The sequence below is a fragment of the Culicoides brevitarsis genome, chromosome 2 (genome assembly GCF_036172545.1).
Source record: "Culicoides brevitarsis isolate CSIRO-B50_1 chromosome 2, AGI_CSIRO_Cbre_v1, whole genome shotgun sequence".
NCBI lineage: Eukaryota > Metazoa > Arthropoda > Insecta > Diptera > Ceratopogonidae > Culicoides > Culicoides brevitarsis.
This window is the reverse complement of record NC_087086.1, coordinates 40,108,454-40,128,972: the sequence shown is the minus strand read 5'-3', so window position 1 is coordinate 40,128,972 and position 20,519 is coordinate 40,108,454. Positions and strand designations below refer to the sequence as shown.

The 20,519-nt window shown below is 23.9% G+C and overlaps 2 protein-coding genes across 11 annotated transcripts; one reads left to right on the top strand and one right to left on the bottom strand.

Annotated features, from left to right (window-relative positions):
• Positions 1–222: 222 nt before the first annotated feature.
• Positions 223–19,445, top strand: LOC134829340 (mitogen-activated protein kinase kinase kinase 13-B). 2 transcript variants are annotated; one of them, XM_063842379.1, is made up of 5 exons: positions 223–516; positions 13,629–14,075; positions 15,099–15,290; positions 15,350–17,068; positions 18,278–19,445. In XM_063842379.1, exons 1-5 carry the CDS (start codon positions 347–349, stop codon positions 18,693–18,695), a joined length of 2,946 nt encoding a protein of 981 aa, XP_063698449.1. In that variant the 5' UTR covers positions 223–346; the 3' UTR covers positions 18,696–19,445. The 2 variants fall into 2 exon arrangements, with proteins under 2 accessions (XP_063698449.1, XP_063698450.1); XM_063842380.1 differs by lacking the exon at positions 223–516 and adding an exon at positions 10,265–10,730.
• Positions 544–7,445, bottom strand: LOC134829940 (PDZ and LIM domain protein 7-like). Of its 9 annotated transcripts, XM_063843245.1 has the most exons (7): positions 7,331–7,445; positions 6,657–6,847; positions 3,735–3,886; positions 2,625–2,683; positions 889–1,208; positions 730–833; positions 544–669 (listed from the first exon to the last, which is right to left on the bottom strand). In XM_063843245.1, exons 2-7 carry the CDS (start codon positions 6,798–6,800, stop codon positions 606–608), a joined length of 843 nt encoding a protein of 280 aa, XP_063699315.1. In that variant the 5' UTR covers positions 6,801–6,847; positions 7,331–7,445; the 3' UTR covers positions 544–605. The 9 variants fall into 9 exon arrangements, with proteins under 9 accessions (XP_063699315.1, XP_063699319.1, XP_063699318.1 ...); XM_063843249.1 differs by lacking the exon at positions 7,331–7,445 and having other exon boundaries at positions 3,735–3,827; positions 6,657–6,792; XM_063843248.1 differs by lacking the exons at positions 6,657–6,847; positions 7,331–7,445 and adding an exon at positions 4,774–4,892.
• Positions 19,446–20,519: the final 1,074 nt, after the last annotated feature.

The following is a 20,519-nucleotide window of genomic DNA, read 5'->3' as shown; positions in this document are numbered from 1 at the left end:
TAAAATAATTGTTAAGTAACACAAGCAAAATTAAATAATAAATTAATTGCCATTGCAAAACAAAGCAAATTCTGATAAAGAAAAAAAATTAAAAACAAACCAACCAGGAAAAGTGCAATATCGAGCCAATTGTTTTCTTTCACAAAAGTGCGTCGATTGTGCTAAAAAAGGCTAGAATTTACATTCGATTGTTGTAAAAGGCGTCCGTAAAAGGAAAATAAATGGCGTCGTGTTTGTCGTCGTCGTCGACGAAATTTATTGCTTCAAATGTGGTGCAATAACAATACAAAAAGTCATTAAAAAAGTGTTTCTGAGTGAAAAAAAATAAAATAAAAAATTTTTTAAAATGCATCCATTGAGCGGAACTTTGGAGAGACACAAAAGCAAAGAAATTCTCAATGAAGACTTCAAAATTGTGAGTTCCATGGAGGAATTGGCGATGAATGGAGCTGAAACAGAAGAGGAAGTTGACACAAATTTACCGACGATGAACAATGAAGAACTTATCGGCAAAAGGTAAGAATTTTATTTGAAGTATTTTTATTGAAATTTCTATGAAAACGGAAAAAAACGTAAAATAAGTAAAAATTGATGCAATTTCAAGCTTAAGATGGAGTTCCTTTTTTCTTGTACAATGAAAGTACTTCCGATTGGTTGAGTTGTTTGATCCTAAAATTGAATTTTAAAAATTTTTTAAAGAAATTCTTGAATAAAAAATATTTTTTTTACCGTTTCTCGATGATATCATGACTTGAGCTCAACGTGTAGTTCGATATTTTGTGCACGGGTTTTGCTTGATCGCCCCATGGCCATGATTTTTCCAATTTTTCAACCTAAAATTATTTTTTTCATTAAAAATTAAAAAAAAAAATTAAATTTTATTTTTACCCTTTGCAATTTTGCGATTCTTTGTCTTTCTTCCTCCGAAATTTCGGGTTCAGCATCTTCTTCGGCGGATTCTATTTGCTCCTCTTCGTCCCAATCTGCTTGCGAAATGACATCCATTACCTCAGATTCGTCGAAAAGGCTTTCAACAGTAACTGCATAGTCAGATTCATCCTCGGAGGGTTCCTCAACTTCCGGTTCGGGAGGTATGAATTTCTCGAGGACCTTGGCAACTTCCTCGATTGCCATTTGAATGACGGAGGGGATGTTTGAGATAGCGGCGAGTTTTTTCTGCATGTTGCGGAGTTGGGTGTCGATTGGCTCTAAATTTAATAAAAAAAAAATTTGAATTTTTTTTAAAGTAAAATTTGATAGTTTTGTCCAAATTTCGAATCAAGAAAAATTTTTGAGAAATTAATATTTTTTTTAATTTTTAAAAATTAAAAATTAATATATTTTTTTTAAATTCTAAAAAAATTTTTATAAAAATTTTTTTTTAAAATTTAATTTGAAAAAAAAAAAATAAAATATTGGAATAAAATTTCAAAAAAAAAAAAAAATAATAAATTTAAAAATAAATTAAAAATAATTAAAATTTATTTAAAAAAAAATTAAAAAATTTTTTTTTAATTTTTAAAAATATTAAAATATTTTTTTATTCAATAAATTTAAATTAAAAAATATTTTTGATTTTTAAAAATATTCAAAAATAATTCTTAATTAAAGTTTTTAAAATTAAATTCAAAAAATTAAAAAAAAAATTTAAATTATTTAAAAAATATTTTAAATTATTTTTTAATAATTTTTTATTTTTTTTTTTTTTTTTAATTTTCGATCCAATATTTAATTTTTTTTCTTTTTAATTAAATTGAAATTTGAAATTTATATAAAAAAATATTTTTTTTATAAATTAATATATTTTTTTTTTTAATTTTGGACAAAACTATTTAATCAATTTTCAAAAGCCAGATAATTAAAAAAATATTTTGATTTTCCTATTTGAGGCATTTCAATACTTTGTGGGCACTTTATTGGATTTTCGGGGCAAATAAATATACAAAAGTTAACATTTAATAAAAATTGGTCAGGAAATAATTTTCAGAATAAAAATTTCTTTTTGGGAAAAATTTTTTTGTTAGTAATGAAATTTGTTAGAAAGACGACTTTTTTTTAATCTTCTTGAATTTCTCCACGCATCGCAAGAGACAAACGACGTAATTCCGCCAATTTTTGACGTTCCAACTCCTCTTCCTCCGGATCATCTTCCTTTTGTTTGCTGGCTGCCGGCAAAGCGAGAAACATTCGTTCAATTATACGTTGGCGCTCTTCCGGGTCTTTGCATTCCGTCAAGAAACGTCTTTAATTAATGAGAAACATTAAGAGGAAAAATTCGCATGCAACACAAAAAAAATACTGACCTGACATTCCGCACAATGCGCCCGTGTGGCTTGTCATTACCGAAATCTTCGACTTGATTCGGTAACGGAGGCGAATGCCACATAACGGGATGCCAACATTGCTTTTGTTTCTCGGGATTTACGACTGCACGAAGTTTGCGATGCACGTGGAGATTCAATCGGAAAAGTTTCGGAAGAAAAATGCGGAAAAAGAGAAAAAAAAATTTTTGTTAATGACAAAAAACGGATGACAATGTAGTCACGGCATACCACGCTTTAAAACAGGTTTTTCAATTACAATGGGTGTCTCTGGAGGAGGCGGTGTCGGCAATTTAATTTTACCTGCAAGAATTACTTCGCGCATCTCTTTTGGCGGGGAATCGTTGTCATCGTCATCAAAGCTGAAAAATTCAAAAAAAAAAAATTTTTTTTTTAAGAAAAATTTCCATGAAAAATATTTTCATAAATTTTTTAAAAATTTTTAGGGTAAAAAATATTAAAAAAAATAATTAAAAAAAAAATAAAAAAAATTAAGAAACTGAAAATTTTAATATTAAATTTACTAAAAATTTAAACAAAAACCAAAAAAAAAAAGAAAAAAATTATTCAAATAAAAAAAATTATTCCAACAATACAAATTTTGATGAAAATTAATAAAAAAAATTTTTTTACAAAATTTTTTTATTAAATTATTGAAAATTATTTTTTCTGAAAATTTTAATATTTTTTTTATTTTTTTTTTTAAATTTACAAGAGTACCTATTTTATTTTTTTCATATAAAATTTATTTTTATATTCAAAATAAAGCTAAAATATTTTTAAGATTTATTTAAGATTTTTAATTATTCGAGCTTTATAAAAAAAAAAAAAAAAAAAAAAAAAAAAAAAAAAAAAATAAATTAAAAAAAAAATTAAAAAATTTTTAAAATTTTAAAATTAAAAAAAAAATTAAATAATTTTTTTTTGCAAAAATTTCTTCAAATTTTAGAAAAATAATTAAAAATTTTATAAAAATAAATTAAAAAAAAATTTATAAAAATCTAAATTATGGAGAAAAAATTTAAAATTTTTGTTCAAATGTATTTTAAATAAATTTTTATTTTTTTTTAATAGTTTTTTTTTAGTTTGTAAGAATAATTTTTTTTTGCATATAAATTTGGTTAAAAATTATTTTTTAAAAAATCATAAAAATTTGAAACTACTGAAATTTTTTACTTAATATTAAAAAAATAAATTTATTTAGAAATAAATAAATTTTTAGTTGAATTTATAAATTTTTTTATAATAAAATTTTTTAAAAAAAATTAAAATTTAAAATTAAAAAAAAATAATTAATTACAAAAATTAATTTAAAATTTTAAATAAAAAATAAAATAAATTCCTTCAAAATTTCAGAAAAATGTAAAAAATTATTTAAAAAAAAATTATAAAAATTTTAATTAAAAAACTTACTTGGAAAGGGTCAATCGCAAATCATCTCCCGCATATTCAAGTGCCCGTTGTGCCTCGTTGAGTGACATGCCCGCAGTCGGTATGCCGTTAATCCTAATAATAGAATCACCTAATTTAATGCCCACACTTTCAGCCCGACTTCCCTCTTTTACCTGTACGGATGACGACGACATGGTTGAAGTGGATTCCGATACGGATTTTTTTACCGAAGACGACGACGAAATTTTTGTTGAGGAAGAAGAAGAAATTTTAATTGAGCTGCTTGACGATTGGGAAATTTGGCTAGATTCAACTATCTTGCTAGCTTGCAAATTAGCACTTTGAAAGTCAAGTGTTTTAGCGACAGGTGCATTCAAGATTGACTCAACGAGACTACTATTGTTATTGTTATCGGCCATTCTCAACAAAAAATTGTCTGTTTGTGTTTTTTCTATTTTTTTTTTGTTATTTGAATCGTGTCACAGAAAAAAGATGGAAAAAAGAAAGAAACGTGCAGTTAAAAAAAATAAATTTAAATAAAAAACGCGAGAAATCACGAGAGGAAAATTGGAAACTCTTCACGTAAACTATTTATAGAGCAACACATTGTGCCGTCTTAATGAGAAAACTTTTCGAAAACATGCGGCGAACGTATTTTTCGTATTTTCGGTAATGATCCAACAATTTTGCGCTGCAGAAAATTTATTAACTTTCATAAAATATTTATCTATGTGTCACTCAAGTGATTCACGAAACAATTTTCCTCACAAAAAAATTTCTTTTTATTTTTTTTTTGAAGGTCGTTACACTAAAATTCTTTAAAAAAATCGACCAAAAATTTTTTTTTTATTTTTTAATGGAAAATTTTAATTTTTTATTGCAATTGAAGGTTAAATTAGGTCAAATTTATTTTTTTTTAATTTTAAGCTTTCTAACTAATTTCTTCAATTTGTCACATGAAACATTTAAAAATTAAAAGCCAATAAATTATTAATTTAAATATTGAAGAAAATTCACATCAAAAATCAAAAAAATTAACAAAAATTCAATTAAAACACACTTTTTGCTGTTGCTAACGAATTTTCTTGAACTAAGCTCGCGACTTGTTTTTACGTGAAATATTTCTTGAATACTATGGCAAAAATATTTAAATTTGAGTAAAGATGTAAAAAAATCATTGTTCCTTTTTTTTCACGAAAAATGAACAACGAAAGAGAAATTAATTTTACTCGCAGTGACGGAAAAAAGGCCCTCAATTGAAAAAAAAAATTTTTTTTTCGTGCTCATTGTTAAAAATTTTAGTTTTGAAATAAAAAATTCTGTCAAAAGGAATTTCTTGTTAGTTAATTACATTCACGCGAGACGCACGGCGCGACACCCTTTTTTTTTGCTGCAGAATAGAATTTTGAGTGAATTTTACGACACATGCTAATAATGATGTTCTGTTTTTCTATCGAGAGATCAAAATTTTTCGTGAAAAGTGATAAGTTGGCAAAAATTCACGTTCATGTAGATTTTTTGTGAGGTTTTTGGATACGTTCATTGATGGGCTACTAATGGACTGTTTGATGAGAGACGTTACAGTTGTTGTTAGCAAATGTGTTGTTGCAAAAAAAAAAAATTAAAAAAAAAAAATATAAAATTAGAAGACAATGCGACTAATTTGAAAATATTTGTTTACACTTGAAAGAGAATTGTGGGAGGTTTTTACAGGATTTTTATGTGAAATTATTTAGAAAAATCGATAAAAATCTTTAAATATTGGAAAATTGTCGAAAAAATGTCGAATTTGATGAGATTTTAATTTAAATTTTAAAATTTTTTTGTATATTATTAAAAATAAATTTAAATAAATAAAAATAAATAAATAAAAAAAAATCATAATAAAAATAAATAAAAAGTAAAAAAATAAAATTAAAATTTAATTAATATTTATTTTTTATTTTTTTCCAATAAATATAAAATTTTTAAAAAAATTTTTAATTAAAAAATTTTACTAAAATAAATTCTTAAATATAATAAAAAAATTGTTAATTAATAAAATTTAAATAAAAAAATTAAATTCTATTAAACAAAATAAAATTACAAAAAATTAAATAAATAATTAAAAAAATTATATATTTTTTTTATTAAAACATACAAAAAAATTAAAATTAATAATTATTAATAAATTTTTGATATTTAATTATTTTTCTATTAAATTTAAATTCTTTATTAAATTTATTTTAATGTAAATAATTTTTTATTTTCTAAAACGAAAAAAAAAATTTTTAAGCGGCAAAATTATATGAAAAATTTTAAGAAAATATTTAATTTTTTATAAAAAAAAAATATTTTTTAATAAAAAAATACAAAAAAAAATCTAAATTGGAGCATTTTTCAAACTTATGCTCCATAATTTAAATTGAATTAATATTAATTGTAAATAATTATTAATTAATTATATAATGAAATTTAATTAAATTAAGTAAAATTTTCTCTAATTTCGAAGATTTTTAGTAAGTTTTAAAATTTATATCTTTCAAAACAATTTTAACGACTTAAAAATAAAATTACAAATTCATGCAATTTTTAATAAAAAAAAATTAATTTTTAAGCTTGAAGCTTTTTATTTCAATAAAAAAAAAATTAATTAAATTTTTATTTATTTTTTTAAAAAATTTTTTATCGAAATTTTCTCTCCAAAAGAATAAATTAAATTTTTTTTTATTTTTTCATGACAAAACAAAAAAATTTTTTCTCCTAATTTTTTTTTTTAAATCACTTCTCAAAAATTTTAATGAGGCGCCAATCCGCTTTCTGAACAAAATTCCTACTAATACATTGTAAGTCACAATTCAAGACAAAAATATTGATGTCACGTCAATCAAACACAAAAAATACCGTCGTTGAATCTAGCAAATTTTCAATAAAAAAAATCAATAAAAAAAAATTAAAACTCACTTGAAACACCGTAACAGGCATCGAAAATTCCGATCCGCCCGTTAGCCGAAAGCCCCATTTCTCCTCCGCCGGGAGAACAATCGTTTCCGTGTCTGCATCGTTCGCCGAGAGATCCATCATGCCTTTTATCAGTGCTTCCGGCATTTTTAATGTATTTCTTGCACAATTCTCGTTTTTTTTTCGCAAAATATCTAAAACACAAGAAAATAAATAATAACAATTTTTTTTTTCACTTTTTTTTTTGTTGTTGATGTTTTCTACAAATAGATCTCGTTTTAATGGCGCACTCATTCAAAAAAATACTCTCTGAGAGATGAATTTTCGCGACAATGACGACAGCGTCAATTTTTCTTTCTTTCTTTATTGCATCAATGCATCAATTTTTGTGCACAGTAGCATTACGTAAGTCCCTTAAAAAATGGGAAATGCAGCGAAAAAAGCAATATTTGGGTCACTTTTCACTTCCGCTCAGTCGGAAATTAATTTTTTCTTTACTTTGTGTTACGCGACACGCGTCTTTTGGCACCTGTGCTTATGTTTTGGCACCGTTTCGTCTAATTTTTCGACAAATTTATTAGAAGAAAAGTTCATTGCTTCCCAAATTTTTGTTTTTTTTCTTGTTTTGACAATCACTCGCGATGATTTATGATTCAAAATAATTTTTTTGTACTAACCAAAGAGGTGAAAAATGAATTAATTCGAATTTTCACAATAAATTGCACTTCAGATCAATTAGAAAAAATGACAAATTGCCAAGAAATGAAAAAAAAAAGACTTTATTACTGAATACAAAAACTACAACTGATCGTGTGTGCAGATCTAGAAGAGTGACGAAGTGTCTTAATAAATTTCCGAGTGTGTCTGTGTGCGGAAAATGAATCAAAAAGTGTTGTTGCTCTAAGACATTAACACAAATCGATAGGGAAAAGCAGAAGCGGCAATTAAATGTTTGATTTTTCATCGGTTCACGCACAAAACATGGCAAAACAGAGCGATAAACAACAGACGTCACGATAATTTCTATTAATAAACTTGCAAGATTCTAACAATGAACGACGAAAGATGAGTTTATTTTTTCATTGACAGATTTTTTAATTTTTTTGTTTCTTTTTGACGCAGTTACTGATTGACTCGAAAGAATTTCTTTAAAAAAAAATAGAAAAAAAATTTTTTTTTTTTTTAAAAAATAAATTTTAAAAAAATAATTAATAATAATTTAATAAAAAAAAAATAATTATTAAAATTAAAAATTTGAAATACAATTAAATAAAAAATTAATTAAAAGTTAATTATTAAATATTTTTATTAAAATATTAAAATTAAATTAAAATAATAAATAAAAAATTCAAATTAATTATTTTTAATGAGAATTTAAAAAAAAATATTTATTTTTTTTTGCAATTAATTAATTAAAAATAATTAATTATAATTATTTATAAAATTAATAATTAAATTTTAAGTATTAAAATTTTCAAATAAATAAATAATTATTTTTTTAATTCTCGAAAAATAATAAAAATTAAAAATTTTTAAATAACATAAAATTTCGAATTAACGTCACATTTTTTCATATCTTTTCAAATTTCCTGTAATTTTTTTCACTTAAAAAGGATGTTGTTTTGTCCGTTATGATAAATAATTATTAATGAATTAATGACGTTAATAACGCTTATCAATGGAAATTTTGTTGCTTGGCAAGAATTATCTAAAGAGACGTGTAAACGTGACTTTTTAATGTTTGTTAATCTTTGCTAATTGAAAACTTATATAAAATAAGGAAAAGATTTTAACTTTTTTTGAGAAAAATTAGTATAATAACATTATTTGTATGAATTTTGTTACACGTGTCAAAAATTTTCTTAAAATAATTTTTAATTAATATAAATTGATACAAAATTGTAAATTAAAAAAAATAAATAAAATTTTAAAAATATTTAAAGATTTTAATTATAGCATTATTTAGTTAATTTAAAAAAATAATAATTTGATATAAAATATTTTAAATTAATTAAAAATGGATAAAAAATTAATTAAATTTAAATTTTACGAGATAAATTAATTTAAAAATTATTAAAAATTTTTTATATTATAAATTTAAAAATTTTATTAAATAATTATTTTAATTTTTAAAATATTTATAGGTATCATTTATTATTTTTCTTTTTTTTGATTAATTTTATTTTTTTTACAAGACTCATTATTAATATAAATTAAAAAAATAACGTATTATTGATAAAAATATTTTTTTTTAATTTCTAATTTAAATTTTTAAATTAATTAAATATTAATAATAATTATTAAAATTATTTTTTTCAATTAAAAATTTAATAAATTAAAATTATTGACTTCATTTTTCTCAATTTTTTATAACAAAAAATATTTTTTTTGTTAAAATTATCTTCTTTTTTCCAATTTTTCAAGAAAAAAGTTACCCTTTTAAAACCTTTATGGCGCGCTTTTGACACTAAACCATAAATTTTCGCATGCATCGCTACAAAATTAATCCAAAAAATGCATTTGCAAAAAATAAATTTAATTAATATTCACCCTTTTCCTTTCATTTCAAAAAAGTACCTTTTAATAACTTCACGCAAATATTAAAAATAAAACATGAATGATAAATATTTGACATTGAGTCCCGTCCCGTCGTGTACGACTTCAACGCAAACAAACACCCGAAATATGTTACTGATATTTTTTTTTTAATTAAGAATTCACCCTTCGTACTAATTAAAAAAAAAATTATGTCTCAACAATGGAACATCTGTAGAGGAAAGAATATTTTAAAGAAGACAAAGCTTGACCGGATATCAAGACGATAATTTTTTCATCCATTGATCGAGCGAAGGTAGATCCGTTAAACCTGTAAAAAAATTAAAAAGTCATAAATTTCACGAGAAATCATGGTTTTTGTGACTTTTATGCATACGGAAAAAATTTAATCACATAAAAATCCAACTGAGTGCCTTTAAAAGTGTTAAAATTTGAGTACTGTACACGCGACGCGAGTTATTCTTGTTTACCCGATGTAAATGTGTATGTCGCATGTGAACGCAACATGCTTTGTCTGAGTCGATTGCGATGTGTTAGTGCTTTAGCAAGCAAGTAACGAGCATATAAATGACTTCGCGACATGGGAACCCCGAATTTTTTGATGAACAGGTGAAAATTAATTTTTAAAAATTATTTTTTAATAAAAAAATTTAAAAAAAATTAAAAATTATTTTAAAAAATATTTTTTTAAAAATAAATAAATTTAAATTAATAAAAAAAAAATTTTTACAGGTGAATTTTTGCCAAAAAAAAATTATTAAAATTTTTTTAAAAAATTTATTTAATTCTAAAAAATTAAAAAATTAAATTTTTCATAATTTAAATCAAAAAAATTTATTTTAATGAAAAAATTTAAAAAAAAAAATATTAAAAATTCACTCACCTGAGCTCCATGGCAAATTCTCACCTTGTTCGAATAAGTAACGATCATCACACTTCACAGAGCTTGCTTTAAGCCAACCACACACAAAAGAAGTAAAAACCTACTCTACAAAAATAGGCACTGGAAACGTGTAGGTAAACAACTGAGTGGTTAGTTGGTAGTGAAACGCGTAATTTGACGGTCATTTTGTAGTAAAAAAATAAATAAATTTATCGATAGAAAATTAAATGTTCGAAATTTTCACCCATCTCTACTAAAATTTAAGCTCAAAAATGCATCTGTACCTCTAAAAATCCCAAAAATCGTAAAAAAAATGTTAAAACCTGCAAAAAAATAAAAGAAAAAAAAAATATTTATTAAATAAATAAAATTCATACGTAAAGGTAGTTGTGAAATAAATCGCACACACGTAGAAAAAAAAAATACAAAAGAAAAAAATTCGAATGGGATAAAAAATTTTATGTGCAAATCTGTCCAAAAAATCATTAAAATTAAGAAGAAAAAAATTAAAATTTAGCAAAAAATCATAAAAATCGTAAAAAAATGGTATTTTTCACGTCGTTCTTCGCTTTTCGTGAGCCTCCAGATAAAGTTCCCGTCGCAGAAAATATCTCTGCGCAAACAATTGGACCAAATGGGTGAGTGTCACACACCTTTTGACGTGCGCGACGACGACGACGATCGATGTCAATACACTCGGGCTACGCAAAAAACGGTAGTAGAAGTCGATTCGGAGTAGCGAGAGATTAGATTCTCGGTTAAAATGAAAAAAATAATTTTATTGTTATTTATTTATGATTTTAACCACGTTCACGGCGACATACGACGACGGAGAGAGAGGTGTTTGTGTCTGACAAGCATTCTGAAAGCACCTTGAAATTGAGTGTTGATTGGTACGATGACGTCTCCATACGTGGTTGTTGTTGTTTTTCTACTTTGATCGACCGATGTTGCTTCCAGAAATATCGCTAACCTAATTTTTTTCGCAATTCTTCCTTTTGGATAAGAAAAAAAAAATTTTTTTTTACATAATAATAATTTTTTCTGAGTAAAAAAAATTATCTTTATTGCTTGGAAGTGTCTTTCCTGCTAATTTTATCTATTTTTTCATTGACGCGAAGGCTTTTTTTTAATCTTTGACTTCCTTGTGATTTTTTTTAAAATTCTGAGAAATTATGACGTAAAAAATTTTCTATCAAATAAATTTTAATCGCACGTGCGAAAAAATCACAATTTTTCTTTATTTTTTTAAAAAAAATTCTAATCTGCGTCAAAGGGAAGTTTATTTTGTGATAAAAAAAAATTTCAACACTAAAAATTTACGAAACGATCTCAATATTTATCACAAACTAGTTAAATTACCAACAATGTCAAAGTTAGTTTTTCGATTGGGGTTGCTCGTGTAAGATCTCAGTGTTACTACTTGGCAGCAGAGAGAGATTATTATTTATTTTGCTATTGGATAAAACAAGTTGTTGAAGGGGAATTTTTCTGCTTGTGACGTAAGTCGGTGCATTTCTTCTAAATAATGAATTTTCTTGCGAGTTGAGACGTGATCATGTAATCGTGTTGTTGTCGGTGCGAAAAGTTGGCTGATGGGACGTGATTTGCGTGTTTTATTTGTTTATTGTTATAAAATAGAGGGAAAAACCTAAGATTGGCATTTTCCAGAATGGTTTTTGCGATTTGCGTTCTATTTGGAGATTTTCGAGGATTTCTTGAAAAATTTAATTTTTTTCAAGGATTTTAAAGGAAAATTTTAAATAATTTTCTTTTCTTTGACAAAATTCTTTAAAAATTTAAAAAATTTTTTTTTTAATTTTTATTATTTTTTTTGAAATTTAATTAAAATTTTTCTTAAGACGTTATATTCAAATTTATTATTAATTATTGAAGGATAAAAAAATATTAAACATTTAATTAATTTTTTAAATTAAAAAAAATTAAAATTTTAAATTATTTTCATAAATTTTTATATTTTAAAGTAATATAAAAAAATTAAAAAAAAAATATTTTAAAATTAATGTTCATGAATATTTTAAAAAAATTAAATAAATTTAAAATTATATTTAAGACAATTTTTTATTAAAAAAAAAATTGTTTTTTTTATTTTTCCATTTTTTCGAAATTTATTTGAAAATTTCCTATGTTTTAAGGAATTTTTTATTAATTTTTAAAGGATTAAAAAAAATTCAATCAATTTTATTTTTTTTTAATAAAAAATACAAATTTTTAAAAAATAAAAATTTTAAATTATTTTCATAATTTTTTTAGCTATTTAAAACTAAAAATATCAAAAATGTTTAAATTTTAAAATAAAATTATCTTGAATTAAATATTTAAATGATTGGTTAACATTTTAACTTAAAAAAAAATTTAAGACAATTTTTAATTAATTTAAAAATAAATAAATAAATAAATTAGTTTAATTATTTTTTTTTGTGAATTAAATTTAATTTATTTTTTTTCGATTAATTAATTTAATTTTAAAAATTAATTTTTTAATTAATAATCTTTGATTTTTCAACGTAAAATAAAATTCAAAAATTTAAATATTTAATAAAAATAATTTCATGTTTTAGATAATTTTTCAATAAAACTTGTTGAAAATTCATTAAAAATAATAATAAAAATTAAAAAAATTAAATTTATTTTAAATAATTTTTTTTATTATTAATATTTAATTTTCTTTTTTTTTTAAATATTTTAATCAAATTAAATTTTAATTAATAAATTTTTTTCTTTAATAAAATTAATAATTATAAAATTTAATTTAATTTAATAAAATTTTAAAAAAATTAAAATTTCATAATTTTTAATATTATTTTTAAAAATTTGTCAAAATTCTACTTAATGAATCAATTGAAACGAGCCTCCAATAAAATTCATAAAAAATTAAAACACGCAATTTTCATAACAAAAACACATCTCGGAAGACGAAAAAATAACAAAAAAACAGTAAAAAGAGATCATTCGTTTGTCAAATATTTAAACAACTGGATTTCTGTTTGACTTTTGGACTAACAACGCGTCGTACCATGCATTCGTTCCGTGAAGCTTTCGAGCTTTGTGTAAAAAAAAACTTCTTCACATGTACGAAAAATGCTCATGTTGTATCATGTTTTCTACTTCTGATCAAATACTGTGCCCATTTTTGTCGTTCGAAGCAGAATTGCGGAGCCTCACATGCACATCGGAATGTCTCGTCTGATGAAATTCTTCAATTTTCTTGGAAATATCGACTGTTTATTTGCACTTTGGGAGATAAGGAAACACGATTTATCTAAAAAATAAATAAATAATGATGTTCATGAAAATATTTTATACGGAGGCATGGAATGTCTATGATAACAAATTTCGTATTTACAGTGAATCAAGTGGCAAAAAAAAATTTCTTATCATCAAAAATTATGATACGCGTAAAAAAAATCTGACCGCAAAACTGATGGTTCGTCGCGTGCTTATCAAACTTTTTTTTTAATCGACGTCATTGTAACAAAATTTTTAATTTTTTCTCCAAATTTTTATCTTTTCAGCGTACTTTCCATCCATCATTCGGGCGTTCCGAGTCTCAATCCCATCAACCAGAATTGCGCTGCGATGAATGGCGTCGCGCAAACCAAAACACAATCCGACAGCAGTGTCGAGCAAGGCATCCCGTGTTCGAATCGTTGGCATCCGGGAGGTCCTTCGCTCAGTGGTCGACCCTGGATGGAGGGAATTTTCGGATGTATGAGACCCGTGCTGTCGCTGATCGGGAAATCGCACATGATGGATCCGCAAATGCGACGAACGGGCGACGATTGGGAGATTCCCTTCGAAATTATCACAGATCTCGAATGGTTGGGATCGGGAGCGCAAGGCGCTGTGTTTAGCGGCAAGTTGCGCGGGGAAATGGTTGCTGTGAAAAAAGTTCGGGACGTCAAAGAGACGGAAATTAAGCATTTGAGGAAGTTGGACCATGAGAATATTGTTAAGTTTAAGTGAGTATTTTTTGTTTAATTTTTTTTTATTAATTTTTAACTGAAATTCAAGAAATTTTTTAAAAAAATTTTAAATTTCGAATTTTTCGTTTTAATTATTTTTTTTCATTAAAAATTTTAATTCAAAATTTCTCAAAAAATATTTTCAGAATTTTTTTTTGTTAAAATTTAATTTTTATTTTTAAAAATTTATTCAAAAATTTTTTTAATTTATTTTTTAAATTTTTTTATATAATTTTTTATATTTTTTAATTTTATTTTTTTTAATTTTTTTAAATTTATTTTTTTAAATTAATTTAAAAAAAAATTAAGAAATAATAAAGAAATAATTTAAGAAAAATTTAAAAAAAAATAAATTTTATTAATTTTTTAAAAATTTATTTTAAATTTATTTTTAAAATAATTTAATTAAATTAAAATAATTAATTCAATATTTTTCCTTACAAGATTTTTAAATTTTTTTATTATTTGAATATTTTTTAATTTAATTATTTTTGTTTTATTGAAGAGATCATAAAAAAATACTTTTCTCAAAAATTAAATTATAATTTATTTAATTTTTAAGAAAATAATCAAAAAATAAAAAAAAATAATTTTTAAATTTAATTTTAATTTATATTAATTTTCAAAATAATTAAATTAAATTAAATAAATAAATTTAATTTTTTTTCGATAAAATATTAAATTATACAAAAGTATATGAAAAGTAAAGTCAAAAATAATTTTTTAACCTACTTTTTAATTTTTTAAATTTTATTTTTTTTTTATTTTGAAAAACTCTTAAAAGACGAATTTGTTTAGATACTTTAAAATTTTAAATTAGTTTAAAAAATTTAAAAAAATTAAATTAATTTAAAAAAATTAAATTAAATTTTTAATATATTTAATATTTCAAAATAAAATAAAAGTTTTGATAATTTTAATAAAATTAAATTTATTCAAAAATTATTTTTTTTTCTATTTAATTTAAAAAATTTTTAAAGATTTTTTTACTAAAAATTTTATTTTTTTTTTAAATTTCAGGGGTGTTTGTACCCAATCGCCAGTTTTTTGTATTATTATGGAATATTGTCCTTACGGACCTCTGCACGAAATTATCAAAGAAGATGACATTGTACCTCCAATCAGATTCGTTACATGGGCCAAACAAATAGCGCAAGGCATGCAATACCTTCACCAACACAAAATTATTCATCGAGATCTGAAGTCGCCAAAGTAAGTTTTTTTTCATTTTTCATTAAAAAAAAAAAATTAACTTAAAATTTCTTTCACAGCATCCTGATTGGCAAAGAAGAAATTGTAAAAATCAGCGATTTCGGCACAAGTCGCGAATGGAACGAAATCAGTACAAAAATGAGTTTCGCCGGAACAGTTGCCTGGATGGCGCCCGAAGTCATCCGAAACGAACCTTGTTCGGAAAAAGTCGATATTTGGTCATACGGCGTCGTTCTATGGGAACTCATGACATGCGAAGTCCCGTACAAAGACGTTGACTCCTCGGCGATAATTTGGGGCGTCGGAAATAATTCACTTCATTTGCCAATTCCAACGACAAGTCCGCCAGGCTTCAAACTTCTCATTGAACTTTGTTGGAAACCGAAGCCACGAAATCGTCCCTCGTTCAAAATCATCTTGAACCATTTGGAAATCGCGGGAACGGAGTTGTTGGAACAAAGTGACATCACAACCGAGGAATATTTCGAAAGGCAAAAACGATGGCGTGAGGAGGTTCGAGGTCATATGCTTACGATGGCAAGTAACAGCTCAAATATCCACAAATACGAGCAAGATTTGATCAAAAAACGCGAAGATGAGTGGAAACATGCGAAAGAAGTGCGCGAAATTTACGAAAATCGACTTGCGATGGCGAACCAACTTTTTATGAAGCTCGAACAGCGGGAAAGGGAAATTGCGGAACGTGAGAAAAACCTTCCGGGGTTCAAGAAACAATACAAGCGGATCGTAAATCCGATAAAAAATGCTCATGAACGTCATCGGAGAAAGTGTGCGTCGCAAACGCAACTTCCCGTGTCGAATCTCGTGACGCAGGACTCGACAAGTACGCCTTCGCCCTTATCTCCGGTCGCTCCAGTTGCCGTAACTTCTCCCAAAACCTCCAAATTGTATGCTCAAATCGACTCTCCGTCGTCAGTGGCGCCCCCAAAATCCGTCGTAATCACGACAAACGGCTCGCATCGCACAAAAAAGCTTCGTCATCGTCGCACAGGCAGCGGAACAGGCTTTTACACCCCAAAATCCAGCCCCTCACGTGATCGAAAGACTCATAGCGAACCAAATGACACAAAAGTACTCGTTAGTACGGAAACCCAAACGGATGCCATGGATGTGAGTGAAACTGATGCAAGCAGTCCTGTGCATGGATTACCTGCGAAATCGACAACAACGACGGGACGACGCATCACAATGTGCTTGTACGAAGACGAATCCACGCAAAAAACGACAATTGCCTATATTAAGCCCATTAATGAAGCTCCAACGACGGAAAAAGACGAAGTTGATAAAAAACTCCAAGAAAATGAGGAAGAAGAAGATCGCCCGGCAACTCCTTCCCTGATGAATGGCAACGTTTCCATGACAAACAGCGGCGTAAGTGTTTATCGCGATGCCTGTTCGAGCCCCGATCTCTTGAATGATTTGATGAATAGTAACGAGAGACTCGATACGAGGGAATGTAGCGACGGAGATAATTTGGAAAGACTCGAGAAAAAAGTTCAGGAATTTATTACGGATAAAAGTCGGGAGAATGGCAACTCGATTGACGTACAGCAAAAGTACAGCGGGAAGAAAAGGAGCTTCATAAGTGTCACGGAGAGTCCCGACGGTGCCAAGAATTTTAGTCGCTCGAGCAGCGGGAGACACAGCCAATCAAGACTCGAATCTCATTATCATCACAAGGATGAGCAATGTAATGACAGTTGGACCGATGAGGAGGGAGAAGACACTTATGACTCGTATGTGTTGCGGAGAAAGAGGTAAGAGTTAATTTTTATTTTTTTTTATTTTTTTAACCAAAAATTTTTCAATATTTTTTTTTTTTCTACAAAATTTCAAAATTTTGATGAGATTTAAAATTATTTTTTTTTTCTAAATTGAACTTTTAATTTAAAATTTTATTTAATGAATAATTAAAAGTATTTTAAAAAATTATTTAAAATTTTGTATAAGCAAATTAATTTTCAATCTGGAAAAAATTAATCTAAATTTATGAAAAATTTTAATTTATTTTCAAAAATATTTTTTTAAATTTTAAAATTAAAAATTTTAAATTTTATAATTAAAATTTTTTTTATATTTTAAAATTGAAACTGAATTTTTTAAATAAAATTAATTTAAATATTTTATTTTTGATGAAATTTATTTTTTTTAAATTTAAATTTCGTTCATTTTTTTTATTTATTTTTAAAATTAATTGAATATTAATATTTATTTATTTAATAAATATTTTATAATTTTTTAAAATATTACGATAATCATTTAATATTTAAAAAATTTCATTTAAAAAAAAAATTTTTCAACTCTAAAAATTTTATTTGGAAAAATTTATACTAAATATATGAAAACTTCAAATTTTGCTTTAAAAAAAAAAAATTAAAATTAAAAATTAACTAATTTCAAAAATTTTTTTTAAATTTTGTTTAAATAACTAATTTCTTTTTCAGTTTTTTTAAATTTTTTTTTTTTATTTAAAATTTTTTTAATTTTTTAAAAAATATTTTAAAAGAATTAAATAAATTATTTTAATTTTGGAAAATTTAAACAAAATTTAAAAAATTAAAACATTAAAATATTTAATGAATAATTTTTTTTATTTATTTTTATTCATTTTTATTTAAAAATTTTTAATATTTTTCTAATTTTTTTAATTTTAAAAATTATTTAAAATTTTTTTTTTTTAAATTTTAATTAAAATTTTTTTTTTAATTTTTTAAGGTTCGCATTTTTTAAATTTGAAACTTATTTTTTTTGATTAATTTAAATTATAAATATTAATTTTAGTATTTTCATTGAAAAATATAAATTAAACAATTTTAATATTTTAAGAAGAAAATAAAAAAAAAATATTTTTAAAATTAATTATACATATTTATAAAAAATTTTATTTTTTCACTTTTTGAGCAAAATTATTAAAATTTTCTAATTTTTAACAAAAACTAATAATTTTTTTCAATTTTCCATTTCAGTGTCGCCCGCCTTCCAATTCGTCGTCGCTACAAACATTCCTCCTCCCTCATCGCAGTATTAAAGAGTTCGCGGCAAATTCTCATGTCTGACGAAGAAAACACCTCGGAATACAGCCATCCGCCCTCTAGTCAACACTCGACGCTCGAAAGCAACCCCGAAGTCTGCCTGAAACAACTGAAACGTATGCAGGAACGGAAGCGGATGCGATCGAAGAGTGTCGACGACGCAAATCGCCTAAACGCCATGACGAGCAGCAGTAGTGTCATGATTTCGAGTCAAGAGAACGAATGTGAACACGAAACAAGCTCCGCTTCAGATTCGGATGACGACGATCTGGACGATGGAAAAAACTGCAAACGAGACACGTTGAACGGGAACGGCGGCATGGAACGAAAAGAGGAAATAGTTTCGTATTAAAAAAAAAAAAAAAGTTATGAACTTGTAAAAAAAATCGTATTTTTGTATGCTGTAGATCAGTAACTAAGACAGAAAAAAACATTCCGTTGCAATTTTTGTGTATTAATTTATTATAAATAATAATTATTATTATAAAAAATTAAATTAAATTAAAAAATGTTAAATTTAAAAAAAATATTCATTAAGAATGAATGAAAAGAGACATTCCTTTGCTGCCATTTATTATTTAAAATTTAATTAAAAAATTATTATTATTTAAAATTTAAGCGAAAACGAACATTCCAGTTCTTCCTTCATTAATTTCAATTTTTTTCATTTTTTTTTTCTCAAGCAATATTAACATTTAATTTAAAATTAAGCGACAAACGACAAAAAATAACTCATTTATGTACTTAAAAAAAACTTAAAGGTACAAATATTCATTACGTAGCAAAATCTCATTTTAATAGATAGAACTAAGGAAGCAGTACTTATTTTTCGCCCATTTCGCGTTTCATTTATTGACATAAGTCAAGTCAGCAGTAAACTTATTTTTTTCGACGACAAGCAAAGGACTTGTAAAAAAATCGTATTTTGTCCAATTATTATTAATTAATATTAAAAAAATTAATTATTGTACGAAAAAAGAGAAATGAAAAAAGACTAGCATAAAAAATTATGTTAAACATGTAGGATTTTTGTTTTAAGTTGAAAATATGTATTGTGAAACATTTATTTGAATTGTATAAAAAATAAGATTCTGTGAAACAATTGTTAGCATTATTTTTTGTAATAAAATTAATTATTATAAAAATTATGTGTAGGAAATAAAAAAAGATAATAATTAATTGAAAACATTCCAATTTTGTGTATATTAAAATAATTTTTTTTAAGCAATTAAGTTTAAGAATGTGAAAATTGTACTTATAAAAAAAAAGAAATAAAAGAGAAAAACGTTAATGATGATGAAAAATTTTCGAATTTTTTTAATAAATTTTTTTTTCTTAAAAATTTTTTTTTAGGTAATTTTTCGAATAATTTATGAATATGAGAAAATTGAAAGAAAATTTTTTTTTGGTAAGGAATTGCAAAATTTTTGATGAAATAATTTAATTTTAAATCTCCTTAATTTTTTTTTTCTAAAGATATTTGCAATTTATAAAAAAATATAAAAAATATTAAAAAAAAATAAAATTAATTAAATTCTTAAAGTAAAATTTAAATTAAAAATTTTTATTTTTAATTTTTTTAAAAAATTTAAATATTTTTTTTTTTAAATTCTATTTAAAAATATTTTTTTCAAAAATTATTTTAAATTAAATTAAATTTTTATTTAAATTAAAATAAATTTAATTTTTTTATAATTAAAAATTTTAATAAAATTAATAAATAATTTTACATAATTTTTGAAAAAAAATTTTTCAATAAAATTTTAAATAAAATTAAAAAAAATTTAAATTTTTCTTTTGTAAATGTAAAAGTAATAAAATAAATTTAAAATAAAAAAAAATAATTGAAAATTTAAATTTATTTATAAAATTAATTTCATTTGCCTATTTTTTTCAAATTTCTTGAAGTCAAATTTTCAAAAATTTAAAAAGCATTTTAATGAATTTTTTTAAAATTAATTTAATTAAAATAGAATAAAAGTTGACTAAAAATTAATTAAAATAATTAAAATTTTTGATTTTTATTAAATTTTCAATTAATTAATTTTACGAATTTTAACTGAAGAAAATTATTTTTTTAAGTTTTAATTTTTTTAATAGAATTAAAGTAAAAAACTTGAAAAAAATTAAGAAAAAAAATATTTTTTTTAAATGCAAACATTTTTCTTTATTTCTT

Bases quoted from the DNA above. Each gene is read 5' to 3' on its own strand.
- LOC134829340 (XM_063842379.1), top strand. From the start codon at position 347: ATGCATCCATTGAGCGGAACTTTGGAGAGACACAAAAGCAAAGAAATT. The intron at 517-13,628 runs GTAAGAATTTTA...TTATCTTTTCAG, and splicing joins GAAGAACTTATCGGCAAAAG to CGTACTTTCCATCCATCATT. The intron at 17,069-18,277 runs GTAAGAGTTAAT...TTTCCATTTCAG, and splicing joins TATGTGTTGCGGAGAAAGAG to TGTCGCCCGCCTTCCAATTC.
- LOC134829940 (XM_063843241.1), bottom strand. From the start codon at position 4,132: ATGGCCGATAACAATAACAATAGTAGTCTCGTTGAGTCAATCTTGAAT. The intron at 834-888 runs GTAAAAATAAAA...AAATAATTTTAG, and splicing joins GAATCGCAAAATTGCAAAGG to GTTGAAAAATTGGAAAAATC. The intron at 670-729 runs GTAAAAAAAATA...ATTCAATTTTAG, and splicing joins CATGATATCATCGAGAAACG to GATCAAACAACTCAACCAAT.